Source organism: Sinohyriopsis cumingii, chromosome 10 (assembly GCF_028554795.1).
Source record: "Sinohyriopsis cumingii isolate HCF-2022 chromosome 10, ASM2855479v2, whole genome shotgun sequence".
NCBI classification, from domain to species: Eukaryota; Metazoa; Mollusca; class Bivalvia; order Unionida; family Unionidae; genus Sinohyriopsis; species Sinohyriopsis cumingii.
Genome location: NC_142970.1, coordinates 42090756 through 42113355, shown reverse-complemented (window position 1 = coordinate 42113355; position 22600 = coordinate 42090756). Strand labels below are relative to the sequence as shown.

General features: G+C 33.3%; 1 protein-coding gene across 7 annotated transcripts in view; it reads left to right on the top strand.

The window, feature by feature from the left end:
- The window catches only part of LOC149789932 (uncharacterized), a 475016-nt gene that overhangs the window by 411811 nt on the left and 40605 nt on the right, over nucleotides 1-22600 (top strand). For all 7 annotated transcript variants that reach the window (XM_089972003.1, XM_089972000.1, XM_089971998.1 and 4 more), the window contains 4 exons: nucleotides 6767-6943; nucleotides 11041-11255; nucleotides 17633-17745; nucleotides 18823-18963. In XM_089972003.1, the coding sequence (XP_089828129.1) occupies nucleotides 6767-6943; nucleotides 11041-11255; nucleotides 17633-17745; nucleotides 18823-18963 (646 nt within the window). The remainder of the gene's footprint in view (nucleotides 1-6766; nucleotides 6944-11040; nucleotides 11256-17632; nucleotides 17746-18822; nucleotides 18964-22600) is intronic.

Genomic DNA, 22600 nt, shown 5'->3' with positions numbered 1-22600 from the left:
AGAATTCGGCAGTACATGATTTACTTCTTTGTGATGACTAAAGTGCTACCATGAATTTTCTAAGTACATCGGGTGGGTAATCCACTTAAGGATCAATTCCGCAGAGCTGATTCTGTTAACTATATCAAGATCATACTCAACAACAGCTGGATATTCCTAACAAAATCACACCTATAAGTTGAGACACATGGTCATATCCAGACATCCAAATTCAGACGGCTGACTATTTCCTTATAGGACAAGAGACTTGGTCTCAGCATTTAAAATTGTGAATAAATACTGGTACATCCAGTATATCAAATGGATAGCGAAAAGATAGTGCAAATATATAGCTCACCTTCCTCAACAGCTAAAGATTGCTCTCATTCAGTGGAGAGCTCCCTAACGCAAGAATTTGAATAGTGACATTACAGTCTAACTCGGGTCTATTAGTATCCTGGCTATGGTGCATTCCATGACAAGAGAGATTACGTTTATTGGTTTTCTCATTGAAAGCACTTTGATTGTGCACTATGGGGTGAACCGAACTTTGGTGTTTTGAAATACTGTATATGGCAACGAAATTTGAAGACATTTTAGTTTAGGTATACTAGATAAATATTATGAATACACAATTCTGTGAAAGATTCTAGCTATTGGGTGCATTCCCTGGCATGGTGCCAAATGCCTCCCCCACTTTGATTCAGATGTATCACAAGTATGGAAGTCAGCTAAGACTTTGGCTCATGTCTCTGTCAAATCCTTGACGGTCTTAGAGCCTATGGATAGTACTATAGTGATGATGGCCTCCCATGCCATTATCTCCGTAGCTTCATTTGTCAGTCCCTTGACTCGTCTTTTCATAATCCATGACGCGGAGAAGTAAGACTGTATCCATTTGAGCATTTTGTGTAAATGTATTCTTGAAATTTTGATCTCGATTAATTAATGCCTTGTGCTCTGTGCAGTTCTTGTTCTTTGCAATGAGAAGACAGTACCTGGAGATATTGCAATCTTGGATTTCACAAGAGGCTGATTTCCATTGCACCCAAATGCAGATTAGGACCGGTTTCTGACTAGAGTCCTGATTCACGCTCCCGAACCCAATTCCTTGATATACGCAGACTCATCGGATTAGAGATGAGGTGCACATCGGGAACTAAAGTGGGCATAACCCTCAAGGACTGTGGTCCAGGTACTCTCTTTAAACAATCTGTAAAAGCTGGTAGTGTTTCATGTCTCTCAGGGGTGCATCGACCTCATAAGGCATACTTGCAATAGGATCTGTAATAGAATAAGTCCGACATCAAGAGTGTATATGCGCTCATTCGCCTTGTATGGAAGACTGGAACAGTCTTAGAAAGATCACTATAAGATTCTGCCATATTTTATGTGCAACGAATATCCTTGTGGATAGAATGCTCAAATGTAATCATGAATCACACACATAATGTATGTTTAACTTAAGAGAAAAGCATCTTGTCTTTGCCTAAATTATCTTATATGTTTTATATTGTATTCATGATTGTATATTATCAAGGTTGTTTAGTAGACAGCATATGAAATATTTTTTTCCATTATGTACATTATGGGTTTCTGCTTTAGATGAGGTTAATTCGTTTCAGTACATATCATTGTGACCTTTTTACCTTGGAATGTGCAGAATAAATCGTGCTGATTAATATGATGCGATTGAAGTTCAGGTCATGGATTTTCCCCTCGGAAAACCAGGTGAATTAATTTCTGATTGGTTGGGTTTTCATAGAAGGGATATTTACCTGAAAATGAGTAACTCATCATATTGAAGTAATATATTGAGAGAGCATTATTGTTACAGGAAGACAAGTTTCAAAGGTGCCTTATTCCAGTTCACAGTAGTCTGCACTCTCACTCGGTTCTGATATCATGAAGTCTTGGTTCAGATCTTTGGCATTTCACATAATGAATATAATGCAGAAAGCAGACTGGGATCGATTTCATTTCAAATCAGAAGTTCCAATTACTAGTTACTAATTGGAGAAGAATGTTAGCTTGGACCGAGGACTTATCTGCGTGGAAAAGAAAATTAATGAATTAGTGGAGTGTATTTATTTTATCTCAAAATTTGTTTTTCAAAACCGTGATATTCAAGTCCTACTTGTATCAAAAAGATATAGTTTATCGTCTGGGTTCAATACTTGATTACCGATGTTAGTAGGAAGTGACTTCAAAGGTTTACACGTGGATGGTATTATTTAGTCCATATATTAATGCCCTTCTCTTAGCTCACATTTGTGTTTCCCATTTTCAACAAAATTATAACAGCACAGCCCTTACCAATATAGGATCTTGAACTGACCTTCCATTACTCATTATGTGTCCTATGATCTACACCTTTGGATCTGAACCTCATTTTACAAAACAGATCAAGTAGCTTGAGCATCTCTTGTTTATGAACACCTTGGCCGAACCGTTCATGTGTTACAAAACCTACCTTATGAATGTTTGAATGAGGCTGCCTTCAGGAGCCATACAGTATTTTCTTCCTCCTGTAGTGTTCAGCTGGAGAAGAAGCGAAATTCATGCCAAACCGTGCAAAAAAGTTGTCTGCGTTTAAATTTGCAGCTTCGCCTCAGTCTCCTTTCTATATCAGCCCAGTTATCTGGCCAAGGTTTATCTAGATTTTTTTAGCACCTAAACAAATTGACTCCCATAGTCTTAGTGAGATATTTTCTAGGGAATGTTAAAATAACATTCAAATTTAAAGTCTTATGTTTATATTTTGAGAAATCGAATTGGATAGGAGAGTCAGAAAATTTATATATTTTACAAATGTCATCCTACAATTGTGGCAGCTATTAATCTATATTGTTTCTGACAATGTAATGGACTTACTAGTTACTCCCTTAATGACATATTCGTGGCTGCTATAAAAGCAATGGCCTTCTCATGATCTCACTCCATCTTGTCTTTGTCCCATCTTCGTTACATTTAACACCAAAATAACGGCAAACACATTAGGTCCAATTAAACTAAGGTAGAAGGCTACACAAAAATTACTTTCCAGATAGCAGCAGAGTGCTGTACGGAAAACAGATGATATGTTCTCTCTCACAGCTAATACTATGGCCATTAGCCTTCCACAAGCCAAGAAACGTCAGCAAATGCATTAGGATGACTAATATATTATTTTGGGGCTGACAAAAATAGCAATGCAATATTTGCCAGATATTATCACGAAATTCCCTTTTACCTGCCATGTCTGATATCCTTTCAGTCTTTGTCCAGGCCAAAGATATTCCTAATGATTTAAGTAGCAACGACATTGCTTAGTTTTGTTCAACGACTCTAATTAGAGGAAAGAATATAAGTGATTCGCAGCAGGGAAAGTGAAAGAAAAGTAATAATGATAGGTAACTATTACTTAGATGAAATTAATATGAATGGTATATAATGGAGGAAGTTTAGTTTAAATTAACATGTTGGATACATTATGCAATAAAACTGAAATGACAATCAACCACATGGCGTGTATATACATTGTATGTCTGATAATATTTTATTTACCAATGAAATGTCAGCCGTTTAAAAATTTAAAAAATACAGGTATAATGGTAATATCGAACTGATTAAAACTTTAATGGTATAATTGAAATTCATCATAAAGCTAGCAAGTACAATTCCCTTGCATATCAGATAGCAGTTTATCAACCAAAAAAAAGTCAGATGTTAAAGACATCATGTACATAACAGCTATAATAGTATTAATTGAACCAATTAAGGACTTTTATGTCATAATTAAAATTCATCTTACAGCTAGCAATTCATGATTCCAGACTTGAAAATGTTTAGAAAGTATTTTTAGAAAGTGTCCTTCGAAATCAGTGTTTGAAAATGTGTGGATCCATTTGTAAACTTACTGGAACACGTTTAGATGGATAGTAGATATCATGATCCAGTCATCAGAAGCTCTGCCTTCGTAGTATAAGGCGTTGACAGAGTTAGTCGTGAATATGTTTTTTTTTATAATATCTAGGTTGTGATATTTTTCCTTATTCCTCTAGCGTAATCAATGGGGGCTTATCGAATCTTAGGAGTCACAACATTTCAGTGGTCCTTTCATTTGACAAAGTCAGATTGGCATGCCCTAATGCGTGTAGTTTAGTTATCTGAGATACAGTGAGTTAGGTAACGCATCACAACTATATCTGCGTTATCTAAACTGTATCTTAAACTCAAATTCACTGATGTAGGATATTTAGCATCACTATCTTCTAATCAGCCTTGCATATATGTGTGTATATATATATATATATATATATATATATATATATATATATATATATATATATATATATATATATTGTTGTTGTGGGGTTTAACTCCAGTTTTCAGCACACGATAGGCTTTGAATGACGGCCAATATTAATGGTGGAGGAAGAACCCGGCAAAACCCCGGGAAGAACCACCGACCCACGAAAAGGATCTGGCATGCTTTCTCACATATCCACATTTGCCGAATCCTGGACTCGAACCCACGCAGACAGAGGTGAGATGGCAGTGATCCGTAACGGAGAGCGCAATAGACCACTCGGCCACTCGGGGCCCCTATATATATATATATATATATATATATATATATATATATATATATATAAAGAGAGAGGGAGAGAGAGAGATGTATATATATATCCTTGTTGAAATGTGGCAGTCATTTACTTCGGACAGTTGTCTAAATTTTGTCCATGGTCATATTGTACTGAATCTGTACCATTAGCTGAGGTTAAATTGAGAGCAAATGTGGTAATTGAGTATATACCTTTAGACTCTAGTCATTAAAACAAATTTGGTAACTAATGACTGATGATTGTTTTAAGTACACAACAAGTGTATTTGCATAATTATGAAGTATTGATGTCATTCTCTGGTTACTGCATTGAAAGTCGTGTTGTTGCAAGAACGCAACTAAGTGACAATTTTCACTCACAATTGCAGTTTATCATTGTTAACATGATAATTGATTTTGCAACTTGGAGGATACAAAAACGTGCATAATATAACTGTGTAGCGGTAGAATATCTATATATTTTCAATAGTATTTAATTGGGTACACCTTTGCCTGTCCAACCCCACCATTTTATGACTCCGGATATTAAAATATGCTTGCACAATAAATAACATCATACTCATAATTCATTTTAATACTTGTATTAAAAGCAAATGAGAATGCTGGTGTGTTTCTTGTTAATAAAGCTCCATTGGAGGCGAAACCTTTTCATACAAGTATACACTGATAAACTCTAAACTTTTAATGATCACCAATAATGGTCAGTATTATTCCGCGTGCTATTATATCACTACTATGGCAATCATGTTCTGGGGCGCCAGTACTAATATGCCGATAATATCCCAGCGATACAGATTAGAGGAATTGATACTTACAAATGTTAGATGACATTCCTAGTCACCCTTACGAACACAATAATCAGGTTCACTATTTCTCAGAATCTCGTTACTTTTAATGTTCCTTCTTCTTCTGAAATAACTCCGAATACTATTGAGCATTACTCAAAATACTTACGCATGGCTGTAGAACAGGACTGCTACACACACCTGCCTTTACTGAATACAGCATATTAAATAGATAATTTTGTCCATTATGTACATTGTTTGTTTGTTCTTAAGATCCGGCATTTCCTTTCAGTACACCTATTATTGTGACCTTGGAAACTTATGTGACAGCTAATATAAGCTATGTCGTCAGGCATTTAAATATAAGAAACATTTATAACACAATCGCACATAACTTAAAATAAAAACTTCACTAACACCCTATAACAAAACGTTTTTGATTTATTTTTTCGGTAAAAGACTTGATATGAACAAAGATCCAGGTCAAGTTTGATTTTCAACTTTTTTCTGTCACTATTTGCCTATGTAATGACCCATCTTTTTAAAGTTGATTTTTATCATACAGTTTGTTTCTCCCTCATAACGTTCGAATTATGTTATATATGTGAGGTTTATTAAAGTTTAGAAGAAATCAGTCAAGTTTTGTTTATACTTTCATTCCCACACATTTTCGTCAACTTATAGCCCTGTTTTGACTTTGAAATTGATCAAATCACTATAGATTGTATGTCAGGTATATATTTCTTGAACGACGGAATGAATTGAAGTCAATTTTGACTTAATGCTTATCAGAACAATGGCTTAACATAAACAAACGTTAACCCATATTTTCGCATCGCTTTTTACTCCTATTACTGCTTTCATGATTGCCTTTCATGTTCAGTTTCAACGATATGGGGTTTTGTCCACTCTGTAGCTACCGCAATTTAACCGTTTTTGATCCTTAAAATGTGTTCCCTCAAAAGATATGTAGACCACAAAGTTTTCTCATGCAATTTTAAACTAGGACATTTCAGTAATGAATTATTGATAACGGAATAGATGTAACCTTGACACACTCATTTTTTCGGCATATGATACATAATGTACCCTTACATGAAGAACCGAGATCTCCGTCAATAAAGGGGAAGAGTTGAGTCACAAGGAGTCAAATTATAAAATTTGGACTCGTTGTATACATCACTTTTGCCTCCTCTTGCTGCTTTTATGATTGACTTTCATTTTCAGTTTTTTTTATTTAAACAACTAAATAGGGTTTTCTCCACTCTGCATGTACAGAAACTATGCATTTTGGTCGACCGGAAAGTTTTCTCTTGCAATTTTAAACTAGGATCTTTTAGTAATGATCTACTGATAGCAGAATAAGTGTAAGCTTGACACACTTCTTGTTTTTCAGCATTTGCTACATAATGTACCCTTACATGAAGAACAGAGATCTCCGTCATAATATTAACCGTGTCAATGGAGGGGAGAAGTTGAGTGCCAAGGATACAAATTCTCGAATTTGGATTCGATGTATACATCAGATGGTACAAGCTGTGGATTTCCTTCATATGTCTATTCCATTAGTGAGGTATGTACTGTGAACAGCTAAGGGACAATTGCTTTGTCATTGTTTACCTGAAACAACGACTTTTATTTCGATACTATTTTCATTCTGTACTGGAATGCATACCATTATGCAGGATAACCTCCTTTACTGGAAAGTGGAAAAGACACTCACCAAGATTAAAAAAACGAGGAATTGTCGATTTATTTCATAATAATGATGCTTTGATTGGCTGATGAAACATTCCTGAACAGACATCAACTTTTTTGAATGGGATGAAAATTGAAGTTAAAAATTATATCTATTTTTATGACATGCGAGTTGGACCTGTAGTAACAAAATTGTTTAAACATGAAAACTTAACTCGTGTTCAAGGTTAGACAATTTTCATCCTATTAGGAATCACTGATCATCAGTATATAGTAGAACACATTTGAACGAAATATAAAAATTCTTTGTCTTCTTTTTTACTCACTTTGATATAAGGTCATGTGATCTTATTCTAAGCATCATCACCTACTAGGCATCCTTTAGCATGTAATGTCCATTCGCAGTTGTTATCTTTATCTTCACACAAACTCCATTTGTCAGACTTTGGCCACATTTTACACAAAACACAAAGGCATAAATTTCTTTCAAAGTCATTTCAATGATGTTTATCCATTATAAATAATCATTACAGAAATAGAAAGAAAAAATAATGTATTCTTCTTACGTAATCCTATAATGAATTTGTTTAATAAAAAAACTATTCTGAAAGCAGGCATCCTGGGATGAAGCCCTTTCATATCTGTTCCAAAGTTGCAGATCTGTCATCTTCCATAGAGATGCAAATAATTAAGATATCAAGACCTCAAGAACTGCTAACTAGAATGTAATAAATTTAATAAGCTTTATAGCAAATTTAAATGATGATGAAACATAGCAACTACATCAAACTCCCCCAAAAAATTGAATAATTAAAAAATAAATTACACGAATTTGAAAAATAATCATCCTTGCATGCAAATCCGTATAATTTTCATCTGTCATCTAAACATAGCCTTTGTTAGAAGACACGAGTTTTAACATTTGAATCTCTAGAACTGATCATCTAAATCTGACTCAATTTCGTATCAGATTGAATTTTCAAATTGTATAAATATTACAACACCCAAATTGAATCAAATCAGGCTGATATAAGCCTTATTTAATTCTTAGAGACCCGTTTTCATTAAAATGAACTTAGAATAATTGAATATTTGGTATATCCTATAGGTGAACAAGTATTAAATATGTCTGGGTCACAATCATGAGTGAGTTTCCACATCATAAAATGTAAGAAAAAATATGGGGTATATAATAATCAACAATATGCAAAATAATCTGAGTAAATACTTTGCTTGAGCGCATTGACAATCTGATGGTGATAAAGTCTTCATATGTTTCAAAGAAAATATATTTATCCGTATATCTACTTAACATTATTTAGTTAGTTTATGTCCCGCTGTAAGTATGAATTGGGCGTATCAGGTTTGTCTGTCCATTCATTTAGTTACATAAGTCTCTCATGCATTATAGTTATCTTGTCTGCATTTTGAATAAATTAAGTTTTGTATGAAAATCAGTGTCTTAAACGTTGTTGGGGATCATTTGTCTTATCAGGTAACTTTTCCATGAAGGTCGGCATCCCAGTAATGTGATAGGTCATTAGTGTTACTTTTGTATCTCAGTTGATTCGATGAAATGTTGAATGAAGGTCAGTGTAACCTGCTATGTGGTGGGACAGTGAGGTAAAGTGTGTATGTCAATCCATTAAGTTATTTGCATGATAGTCAATGATTTGCTAATTGTGGTCCATTAATATTCATTGTTATAGGGCACGTGACAATGAGGTATATATACATTCTGCATATATAAAAATTATCCTTATCTAATCTAAATCAATATAATGTTCTGAATATACAGATTAAGCTAAGAATACATTTTCCAGAATAGCTTGGTTATAAATATACACAGCTACGTTTTATTATTGGGTCAATTTTAAAACAATTATGAGATGCATGTCATTATACATGTATGCAATAATTAGCTTGGCGCTAAGTGGACTGTTTGGTTTATAAAGGAACTCAGCTTATAGTATCAGTGAATTATTTAGAGGCAGTTCGAAATAAATATAATTGCTTAACATGCTTAAAGCAGCTACTTTGGATTGGTTTGCATTTTTTAATGACAAAAACGTGTTTGTTGACAGTATTCTGACACATTAATGATCTCATAATGCATTGGATGTTGTATTAGATAATGTTTCTTAATTTACTTGTCTTGGAGAGGAGAACTATCAGTCTTTTTCTAAGTCATTTTGCATCATTACTGCATTCATCTTTTGTTCTGAACATCCCATCATCATGCTATATTCGCCAATCAACCGATTGTGTTATGATGGACCCTTGCTAACTGCATCAAGATATGCTTTGTGTGATCCATACAACAATGTGCACTAGATTTAACCTGGGGCTAAATTAATATATACTTAAATGTAAATGGCAATGAAAAACAAATTGTTTTTTCAAAGTATGCTCAGCTTAGAACAGGAAAACACATCCCTATTATCTTCCTCTCGCCATTTCCTAGAAAGCAATTTGGAAAGTCGAACGTTAATTTTAAACACTTAATTCAATTTCATCTTAAACATTGAACAATCATCAACCAGTGTGCATTGTATTATTCAACGGCCGATCAGTAAGACCACCGGACGGGCAAACACGACTTGTGAACTTTATATATCGTTAGGATATCGATGTCTTTTTCTTAACAGCTAAAAATGTCAGGCAATGTTCCAAAATTAGTGGATTGTATACCTTCCGGTTACTCCATACAGTTATTCTCACGCCATTCCCATGGAGATCGATTCATTGTCATTTAGGTCCATAATTCACCGTCTTAAGTTCAATCCAACTTTTAAATTCGAATTTTGATTGTTTTTGAACTGGTTCAAGCATCGCTCATAACGGAACCTTGGTAGGTCCATTTTTCTGCCTCTACAATCCTGCGCATGGTCGAACGATTGTCACATTTTAGACTGGATTCTTTATAGACATGATACTATTATTATACAGTCTTCATTTTGGCATCTAACTAGCTTGCATCAGATCACCTTTGCGTCATATGCAATCTCAACATATCATTCCCTTTCTGGCCATCTATGTTTGCTACTATGAAGAACCTCCGTATGATAAAAAGAATTAAACAAATGCATGCCACGAAAACAAACCTAGTAACTTCGGTACCCACTTCAGCAGGACAACTTGACAAGTGCATGCGCTTCTTGCTTGACAGACATGCTCCGACAACCTAATGCATCGTATCAAAAGACTTATCTATGGCATAATAGTTTTAGGGACCTGCTCAGCACTGATAAAAGAGAACTTCCTAAGCCTGAGGAGATTTCGGTTCCACCAGTCTCGCTATTCATAAACTGATCTATGAATCTGCTAAGAGAATATAAAAAATAGTATGTGAAACAAACTACTATATTAACAAGATCACATAAAAGTTCCAGCTGCTGATAGTTCTTAGAAATTACTAACAAACTATATGACAAAAGTTGATGTAAGTCAATTTCTACGAATTTCTCTCCTGCCGACCTCCGGACATGTTTTCAACTTTCTTCCGTGACCATGTTCAGTCCGTAGAGATAAGATTGACAATACAAATACAATTTACTCATCGTCGCTATACAGTTGTGATAAAGAATATACACGACAGACTTTAACATCCATTCAATCTGTTATCATGGATTTGTAATACACAACGAGTGTGATTGTTTCTGATAGGAGTAAACATCTCTGCTCTTCGACTCCTATTACCATGTGTACGATAGTGTGGTATTTTATGGAAAACACAACTAGTTCAACGTTCATTTTGATAAGGGCTTTTTGTAAAGTACGTGTATATGTATGTGGACTGACTAGAATTACAACAAGATATTTATTTATTTAAATTTTGAAAGTCAAATTATTACTGACAGTTGATATCTGCCTTTTTAAGTCTAATTTCTTAAAAATCTTTATATTTTTTCTGTAAGATTAAGCACGGTTGAATGCAGTATTCTGAAATAATGGAAAATTTTACTTTTACAGGGATCCAATCTTTCACCGAGATCTTACATCCCGCAATATTCTGCTTGATAAAAACTACAATGTGAGAATTGGTGATTTTGGAATAGCCGTAGAAGCCAAAGGAAATAAAACCCATGCGACACAAACTCGAATAATGGGCACGGAGGGCTACCATCCTCCCAATATGGACCCGAATAATTACCATGCATCGTATGATGTGTTCAGTCTGGGAATTGGTAAGTAAATTTTTTAATTTTCTAACCACAATGTTAAATAAAATTAGGGCATTGCGGTACACACCTTGTGTGTCAAGGATTTTGCATTATACATCATATAAATATTGATGCCGTTTAGTCCTCACTTCATGCCAAAACAATCCAGTTATATTTGATTATTTTCTTAACGAAATGATACATGTGTTTTGAAAATGTTGTAGACCACTCAAAATCAGTGATGGAATGTAGCATCTAACATTTAAAGACAATGCCATATAAACTATCCATTAAATATGACCATCATTACAACACATTGGTTAGACTTTACTTGAGAAGTGTACCTAGAGGATAATTAATTTAATAACATTGGCATATTTCTAGTTATCACTATCTTTCGCATTCTAATTGTGAACCGACCATTAGGAAATAAGTAACAGTTGATGCATTCAGGAAACAGCAACCTAGATCCTGGATCCTGGATCCCACTGCGTGCATGTGTGTGTGTGTTTGGATTATAACGTAGCTTTAAAACACATTTTAAATCATATAGCTAGGATGTCTGCAGCATGGCAGTTTGTAGTGATATTTAGCACTGAGGCATCATTCAGCAGACTCATAGCATCATGTCCCAGCCATTTTATCCTGATAAAATGCCAATTAATCCGAACACTTACCCTTTATTTCTGAGTGCCAAGTGAGACAGTTGCTACTTCTATTGTTAAATTATTTGGTATGACTCGGCCAGGGTTCCAACCCACTCGATACTGCATCCGAAGCGGAAGCTCTAACCACTAAGCCGTCGGTGCTATCGGATCCCACTGCAAACAATGACATAATTGTTAACATCCCATAGGAATCCACTGGGAAAGCGTTTGTGCGATTAATCATTTTACATTTTACGAACTTTTCTTTTAAAAAGCTCCACACAACCACTATTGTTCTGGGGTTCCATTCCACTTCAGCTCTCAAACGTTATAACGCAAGCGTTATAATAATTAAGTAATGATAATATGGCCACATAATCTAAATTATAAAACTTAAATTTAAAGAAAGAAAACATTAAAAATTTCAACATCTGTCAACTAAAAACTTTATATCAAAACTACTTTACTTGATTTGATCATTACCAGAAATCGTTTTACAGTCACAGATTATCTCTAATTAGCCACTTTTTTCAGGCAAGTAATAAACGCCAGTTATAGTCATATCACTAATAAGCCATAATTGTCATTGGTTTGTATCAGCTATTTAATTAGTACGCATGCCACTAAAACCACCACAGCAGACAGTGCCTTAATCTTAAGATTACCTTACTGTTGACGATTGTTAATTGACATCGCGATGGCAAAGGATGACATAAAGAATGAGCAGCATTATGTCATTTTAACTCACCACCGCTTGTGTAATGTGTTGCAGTCATCCCATAACAGGTAGTTTCTTCTTTGCATCATGCATAGAGTCACATTTTGTGAAATAAGATTTAAAAGTAATTTCATTGTTGTTTGTGTTTACGATGAAATCATGACATTTAATCTCGCAATGGACAAGACCAGGAAAAGGAAAGCCTATTCTATGAATAGGAATGCGATTTTGAATCAATAATAGAGAATGATGTTGGAGAAGCTATAGCTGTGGTACAGAGACATTTCATCTCATTTGACAATGTTTGGCACTGTATTAGAAACAATGAGAAATGGATCACTGTTGAAATATACGTGCAAAAAATATCATATTAATTTAAATTGTCTACCCCAAAAGCCATTTGCTAAGATATACTTACAAGACTTTCTCAAGAAATGTTAGTCCAAACATTTAAGTATTCAAGTGATGGCTTGAAAATGCAATCAGGACATATCCATACGACCACAAAACTAGCTCATTATATTTCATTTGTTTCCCTAAATGGCATTGATATTGAGTGCGTTAATACGTTTCATAAAGAAATAAAATGTCCAAATTAGTAACATGAAGGGATTGATCCAATGACTTGAAACCATGATTACGGCATCTTAATATAAATAAACGTACAAAATGGAAACATACGCCTTTTTTATCCACATAACATAATATAGGTACAGAATGCCATTTTGACCACCCATTTATCATCTACAGCTACCAAACTTACGAAATGATTTACATAGTGCATAATGAAGACCCCAGTTTACTTCAAGGTCTAAAATATGAACGTCAAGGTCACTTGAACTGATGACAGAATAGTGGTTCCTGTTTATTAATTTGAGAACCAAACTGGAAAACAGCTTGTTAGTCTGTTAATGAATGAGATTGAACATGTTGGGTCAAAGTTGAAGGTAACTTTACCTAAATAATGTTAGTGACCTTAGATTTTGCATGATTTACACACTGGGAAAAGAAAGCTGATTGGTTTTGAGGGAAAATGTACTTTGTCATGGAGACGGTACCGAAACCCAGGAACAATTGATTTTTCCTCTTGGTACAATCACAAAAGTTCTGAATCACATATTTTAAACAAAACGTTGCGAAGGTAATGCACTTAAGGCTTGAAAAATGAATTTTATTTTGGTGCCAAAATAGAACGAGGGTCATTCTGGTTCAGAGGGAATAGGCGATATATATATATATATATATATATATATATATATATATATATATATATATATATATATATATATATATATATATATATATATATATATATATATATATATATATATATATATATATATATATATATATATATATATATATATATATATATATATATATATATATATGATGTACTTAAACTCATTTCATTCTTTTAAATTAAGGTCCATACAATTTAACCCCAATACCACTTTGAAGTAAGAGCAAGAGAGCCAGACCTCTATCACCAAGATGAATATACCTTTCCTGTGCACGTCTGTTAGAACATAATTTAATTTTTCACTGAGTAGAATTTTAAAAAAAATAACCTTGCTACTTCACATGTTTTTGACAACTTATTTGAGATTATCTTTCAATACCTGTCCATGGAAAGTATATACAAAACACGGTTCAAAAGGACTAAACCCTATCGACGCTTGAACAGAAGACAACTTTAAATAAAGACTATCATCCCAATCTTTTCCAAGAGACTTCAGATGCCAAATTCAATGCTTATTTCATCAGCAGCGTTGGCATCTCAGTCTCGAGAGACCAAGCGAATAGTGCCCTTTTAGTGTCGTCTGGCAATGATTATTCTGAAACAATATCAATTTAAATTCTAAAACATTTCTTTTATGTATCTGAAATGTTTTCAAGTAATTCATAACCTGGATCAGCCGCCCCGTTTCTGTTTCTAGGTCCTAGCATATGTAACACAAATAAAGTGAAGATGTAATGCAAGTAAAATTGAACAAGCAGTTCATTTCCCTTGAATGTTAAGAATGCTAAAGCATTGCGAATTAAATTCTAAATAATCTTAAATGTCATAACACAGCATTCAAGAATATAACATTTTCTCACTGAATGACAAGTCTGAGAGTCCTGAAATACCAGCAGACATCAATGTCCTGCTATGAAATAATGCCATTTAATAAATCAAAAATACGGTTTTAATCCAAAATAAATTAGCTTTTAACAATAATAATGAATAATTTAAATAAATTCCTGCTGTATCATTTATGAATACAAGCAGACAACTATACAATTAATGGATTCCAATAGGTCAATCAACAACAATATTGAATTACAAACACAGCTTTGTTTACATGTTTTTTTTTTTAAAATATGACCTACGATGAAAGTTCAGGAATTTCAATGGGAATTTTCAGTAAGTCGTAAACATACATGGATTTCAAACTCAATAATTAGTAAACATCGTGCTTACAGCATGCGATCGTGACAAGTGTCAGGTATGAACATTGTCATCCTTAACATTGAATTGCTGACAAAAATCAAGCACACAATACAACATTAAATATACATAACAAACAACAATCATGTGCTCTTGAAGATTTTGGTTATATATATATATATACATATATATATATATATATATATATATATATATATATATATATATATATATATATATATTTATCTGTCTGTGTGTGTGTTTGTTTATTTATATTTGAAAAGTTCATGTTTATATTTATTTGGAAGATTTAGTTTCCTAAAGTTCCCTTTTCAATCCTTAACCAATATATTTTTCCAACATTTAATTCAGCACCATTTAGGCAAGTGACATTATGCTGCTTTAATTGGGTCATGATAGGAACAGTTATAGCCAGTCCACAACAAACAACACAAACATTTACCCTTCCAACTTCCAACCATATTACAGTCCTGCCTTGGAACGTTAGCCCCAATATATTTCTACATTTGGTATTATGACGTTATCCATCTGCTGAATTAACTTCTCGCTCAAAGATAAGTTTCTCTATTTTTTAAAAATGCACTTGTCATCTTCGTATTGCTCAGATCTACCTGTGACAGTTTATATAATATTTCAAAGGCGTCTGTGTTATGATAGATGTAATTTGACCTTGAGAACAGAACCTTTACATTTGTAGTAATCGATGTGTTTCTCTTCTAACAAACCCGTTTCATTTTATATTTGTAGTGCTTTTTTTATATAAATTTCGTTTACAGAAAAATTGTAATTTGCTTATAAATTATATTATGTTAACTATTACATAACTATTAATTGGGAAACCCTCTTTACTAATGAATTTGAGTAATCTACTTCCAAACATGGGTGTGGTAGGAACCTAAAAAGCAGAGACATTTAGTTGGTAGAGATTATCTTATATTGTTTTTAAAAGTCAACATGCTACGCATTACCTTTCGCAATATACATATATGAGTTTAGCAAAAGATTCAGGTTGTGGCAGACTTTGGGTGCTACAAATATAAATTCTTTTTTACTTTTTCTCTAATACCTGCAAATATTTACCAGTACCTATATTACTAATAAGGGGTTTGTGCCATAACAAAATAGAAATAACGTAACATGTAATCCCTTTCTCAAAAATTTTTTTTTCAAATTTGACACAAGTTTTGTTCATGAAGTCTTTAATTTATTTAAATGATACTGATATACGTTCAAATATGGTTGGCATTGCTCAAAGAGGTACAGATGTTTTTGTTACAAAACGTGCTAAAATTAACTGGATTTAAAGTGGATACAATATATTGCGGTATAAGGACCTTTGGGATTGTGCAGGTAACGTTAATTTGCATTCCGAAACAGCCACTGGTATTAACAAATGGGTTACTATTTAGAATGACAACTTCTCCAAATATACTACCTAAAAATTGACTCCATTTGAGTTAATACATTTAGGAATCGAACAGAAAAAAATTGAAGAAATAAGCTTTGTAAAACTTGAGAAATACTTTTCCCGTATAATACAAAGCAAAAAAAAAAGAAATGAACTTTCGGTTTTGTAAATTAGATCCAAAAATAATCCAAGAATTTGAAACACAAGTCATAGAAATACAAAGTTCCCAATACAATTCAATTCAAGCCCCAAAGAGATTTAAAGCTGAAAGCGATGACGTGTCTGTTTTAGACTGGATTGCACTGATGTGCCAACAGTCTCTTGTTTAATCACAGCAATATTATTCTAGATTTAAATTCAGTATAAATTCCAATTAATGTGTGTATCCAAGAAATTTTTCAGGGAGCATTTTTATTTACAGAGAAAATAATCACTTAAATTCAATCATTTGAAGAAAATAAAATTCAGCCCAAACTGGACACAACATAATACATCTAAACTTGCCAGATGTTAAAGCACAACTGGTAAAATATTCATACTCAGAAGATAATATATTTTCTGTTTAACCTCAGTTCACAAATTATCATTATCTAATGGAAAATAACCTTCTAGGATGATTTAATGAACCTTGCTTATCTAAATCATAATACCCAATAGAATTCACTTTAGAATCCACAAAACCCAAACTAACAAGATTACCTGACTAATAACATGGTCAATGAGCTCATACCCACGGAGGATATTGAAGCTGGTATTAGTTGTTTACATCAATGAAATAAAAAAGTCAGTCAGGTCAAACAGAACTGAACTCAAGTTTAGACAAAATCAATTCTGGTAAACGATGTTACATTACAAAAACAGGTAATGAAATTGTTTCTGAACTAACAGACAAACAATTAAGTTACATATACATAACAGTACCCTTATGTATTTTGCTCTAAAGTCAATTTAAGCTGAGACATTGATGTGAGACCCTCTTTTGGCGTTTTATGTATGCCTATTATTTACACATATACAATAAGATACAACTGAATTACATTTCTTACTTTATCAATGATTATTTTTATTATATATATATATATATATATATATATATATATATATATATATAGCAACGGATACAACGTGTGAATTGAAAAGTTATATAAAATTTATTTTTACATTTCTTTTCAGTTGTGCTAGAAATTCTAACAGGACTTGAGGCCAAACTCAATACAGAGCCGCGTTATATTTATAGGAAGCATAACTTGAAAAATGACCGGTACTTGAAAACTGATTTAGAGGACGTGAGTAGAGACAACACAATTTACCGTCAAACACATTTTATGTCAATGTCTTGAACTGTTATTAGAAGAGACATAGCTTCAAGTTTATCAAGTTTTAGACATTATTGAAAAGTAATTTCTTTGTCTTATCGTACTTATGTCAGGGACCAAGAGTTTGGCTTTCATGTAAGGTAGTAAAACAATATATTCAGATTCGTGTTCCCATTCATCAACTCTGATATTGTGCTTGCAGGCTAATGTGAACCTGATGAACATATTAAAGCTTCATGCTGCTTTTTATGTAGACCTGTTCATTTATAAATATGCAACAGCAAAATCTGCTTTTAGGAATTAATATTCAGATATTTGGACGTTATGAATTCATATGAGAAATTAATTATTGTGTTCATATGTTTTTGTTTTTGGTGCTTAATTTCATGTAATCTGGACCATATACTATCATTTTCTCTTTATAATAGCCTCTATATTCGTGATATAAATAAACTATGAAATCGATGGGAATTGGTACCTCAACAAAGAAGGCAAAAAAAAGCAAAACAAACGATCAAACAAGCGTATTCATCATATTTGAAAATTCTCGTCTTTATTTTCAAAACATATTTCGATCGACACTCATATTCAAAGCATGCATATCAAATACATCGTACTTAGTAGAGAAAGTCGTTAATTTACATGTTATAGTATTTTAAATAAATGAAAAAAATCACAAAGGTTATTATTCTAATTCTATGTTTTTTAGTTCAATACTGACGATTCTTCAATTGTGAGCATTAGTTTCAGGTTTCATTTTAACATTATTTAAGACAAATGTTTCGGTCCCAATTTTTGATTAAATCGTTTCCGTCGGTCAATCAACCCATGACTTCTTGGCAATAAAGTCATCGGTAACAGAGTAATAACATTTGAAAGTGAGTAATCCGAACTTGACAATGGCTTTAGTTTAATAATTTCCACCTCAGAGCAAACCATTTATTATGGATATTTCACCTGCCACCCGTATGATTAAAATCGTTATCTCAGCCGTGTTAATCAAGAGAATAAACCATTTTAGGTATATGTACATTTCTTTCTTTTCAGAGGGCTGCAACTGTTAAAAATGAGGCAGCAGTTTGGGCTAATGAAACATTCAGAGACACATTTGCAGATTTCGCATTGCGAGCTGTTGACTTGGATGAGAGTCAGCAAAATAAAACGTGTTTATTGCAGACATTACCTGATGTAAGTTGCAAAACCGAAAACGAAATTCCTAAATGCATGAACTAATGCACATTTCATCATGGAACACAGTATTATAAGGGATGACTTATTTGCCTAAACGGATTCTAATAAAATGCATATATAAGTTAGGTGGACCTCGTTTCCTGAAATTACATATAATTTTAATCTTTGTTATGAACAACTTTTAATCAAATAAAGTAGCCACTAAAATGTCAATAGTTGTCTAATGCGCTGTGACTCTAATTTTCATGGATTAAAGATATAATGAACATCAAACTGGTTGACGAGATATGATGTTTTAATAATATGTTTGATTATCTTTGTTTATCGCTGATTTTTGTGTCGTGAAAATAATATTTAATATGTTATCATTTTCTCAATGCAAACCAATGGGCATAACTGCTTTTACACTAGTAACCAACATATATTTGTCTTATTAATTAGCTTGATTCAGTAATATTAGATTTCAGGACTTGTGTCAATGCAAGCAAATTACATCCTTGCTCCAAAAGAAGGCTCTAAGGTCTCATATAGCCAATAACTGTTTTAATTAGTTGTCCCATTTAGCCTGAACAACATGCTGAAAATTCTAAGCAAAGCAATGCAGATTAGTAAATAATATTTTCCCCACAAAAGAAATGTAACATTCAAAATATGACACATAACTCAGATTTTACTAAATATGCAATACACACACTGTATAATCGAACACATTAAATCAAAGTCTTCTGGTGGGCGTAGTGATTTGTTTTTTTTTACTGTCCTTTTAGCTGTATTTTAAATTTTGTGCAAATGTATTACTCATTTTCCTGCGATGAATTACCCTGGTCTTAATACTCAAGACACAATATTAAGAATATTGTGACATAATCAGTCTTCCAATAATTGCACCAGCTTTGATAGCTCCGTAACAGAAATTGACAATACCTGAAGTAATAGTTTTATAAGAACAAAATGTGGCACTGCTCTAAGTATATAATTTGCATCTAGCTTCATCCCCTGTCTTACCTTTACTCCCATCTACCAATATTGAACTCTAAGAACGAGTGAAATACTCAAAATGACAAAATTCGCACATTATTTTCAATTGAATATTGTATATGGCAGTTGCAAGACGTAGCACAGGGGGCCCCGAGTGGTCTACAGCGCTCTCCGTTACGAATCACTGCCATCTCACCTCTGTCTGCGTGGGTTCGAATCTCAGATTCAGCCAGCGTGGGTATGTGATAAATCTTGCCAGTAGCTTCTCGTGGGTCATTGGTTCTTTCTGGGGGTTTTCCCGGGTTCTTCCTCCACTATTAATACTGGCAGCCATGTATAGCCTATCGTGTGCTGAAAAATGGCGTTAAATCCTACAACAACAACAACAACAACAACACATAGCACATGTAAGACAACTTAAGATATACAGCTGCCATTCAGGGAGTAATATCTAACTTGCTCATAACTTGAAAACTATTGGGATGACCAACACATCACTATATGCGATATATTTTACAAAATTTGCCACCTGTCGGACCATATCAGAAAAATGAGATTTAATATGTAATATGTAGTCATTGTATTTGTTACATGCACATTTTGTATATCAGTTAAGGAAAAATCTTATTTTAATTTCTAATTTTCGTGACTGGATGAGGTTCAGCATTTCCTTGTCATTTATGAAATGTAACTAATATTTCTTGTATGCCTATTATTGCTGGTTTAGTTCTATCAGGTATGTTTGAAAGGATATGTTTAAGTGAGCTCACTGTATTTCGGTAACACATTATCTACCTTTATGGGTTAGTGTTATTGACTCCATTTCTCCATTTCGAATGATTGTTTCCCAAAGTTTAGCGTTTTTATTAGTGTCCTGTGCATTGTTAGCCTTAGAGTAATGCAACTCTATGTGTTATTAACGTTCTAAATACAGCACCGTATTTCCCAAAAATGGGTCATTGTGAATTAAGGTCTTCACATTTTTGACTTCAGTTTAGTTTTGCATTAGGTCAGATCCTCTAGCATTATTGGCCAAAGAGGTCGTAACCATGTAGATGCATTGTGATGGGTGCAGCGCCACCATACCAAAACTAGTACATCGTAACCTTTAAATTAGCCTTTTGAGTAATGCATAGCGCAGTGACAATCTGCGTGTATATAAGAGAAAGTGTTGATAAATATTAATAAAACTGGACAAAAATAAGAGAGTAGAAGGATATACTTCATCACCTTCTGAATCTCAGGACATGCACATCTTCCTGAAAGTATATCGTGTGTGCCATATACGATTTTCCCCATCATAAACATTACAACAATCAAGCCTGTGTATTACACAGACGACAGTTATCGACCAGGATCCTTGTGTATAATCGTATATATATTACCAACGATCACAGTATATAACAATTGTAATCCTAAGGCATACCACCTCTGGAAGACGTCATCGTAAACTTTATGAGAATACATGCTACATAGACTAGATTCATTATGAGAATACATGTTGCATAGATTAGATTCATTATGACAATACATCTTGCATAAACTAAATACATTATGAGAATACATCTTGCATAGACTAGATTCATTATGAGAATATATGTTGCATAGACTAGATTCGTTATGAGAATACATCTTGCATAGACTAGATTCATTATGAGAATACATATTGCATAGACTAGATTCATTATGAGATTACATGTTGCATAGACTAGATTCATTATGAGAATACATGCTGCGTAGAATAGATTCATTATGAGAATACATCTTGCATAGACTAGATTCATTATGAGAATACATGCTGCATACACTAGATTCATTATGAGAATACATCTTGCATAGACTAGATTCATTATGAGAATACATCTTGCATAGACTAGATTCATCATGAGAATACATGCAACATAGACTAGATTCATTGTGAGAATACATGTTGCATAGATTAGATTCATTATGAGAATACATCTTGCATAAACTAGATTCATTATGAGAATACATCTTGCATAGACTAGATTCATTACGAGAATACATATTGCATAGACTAGATTCATTATGAGAATAAATGCTGCATAGAATAGATTCATTATGAGAATACATCTTGCATAGACTAGATTCATTATGAGAATACATGCTACATAGACTAGATTCATTATGAGAATACATGTTGCATAGACTAGATTCATTATGAGAATACATCTTGCATAGACTAGATTCATTATGAGAATACATCTTGCATAGACTAGATTCATTATGAGAATACATGCTACATAGACTAGATTCATTGCGAGAATACATGTTGCATAGATTAGATTCATTATGAGAATACATCTTGCATAAACTAGATTCATTATGAGAATACATCTTGCATAGACTAGATTCATTATGAGAATACATGTTGCATAGACTAGATTCATTATGGTAATACATGTTGCATAGACTAGATTCATTATGAGAATACAGCTTGCATAGACTAGATTCATTATGAGAATACATCTTGCATAGGCTTGATTCATTATGAGAATACATGTTGCATAGACTAGATTCATCATGAGAATGCATATTGCATAGACTAGATTCATTATGAGAATACATATTGCATAGACTAGATTCATTATGAGAATACATCTTGCATAGACTAGATTCATTACGAGAATACATA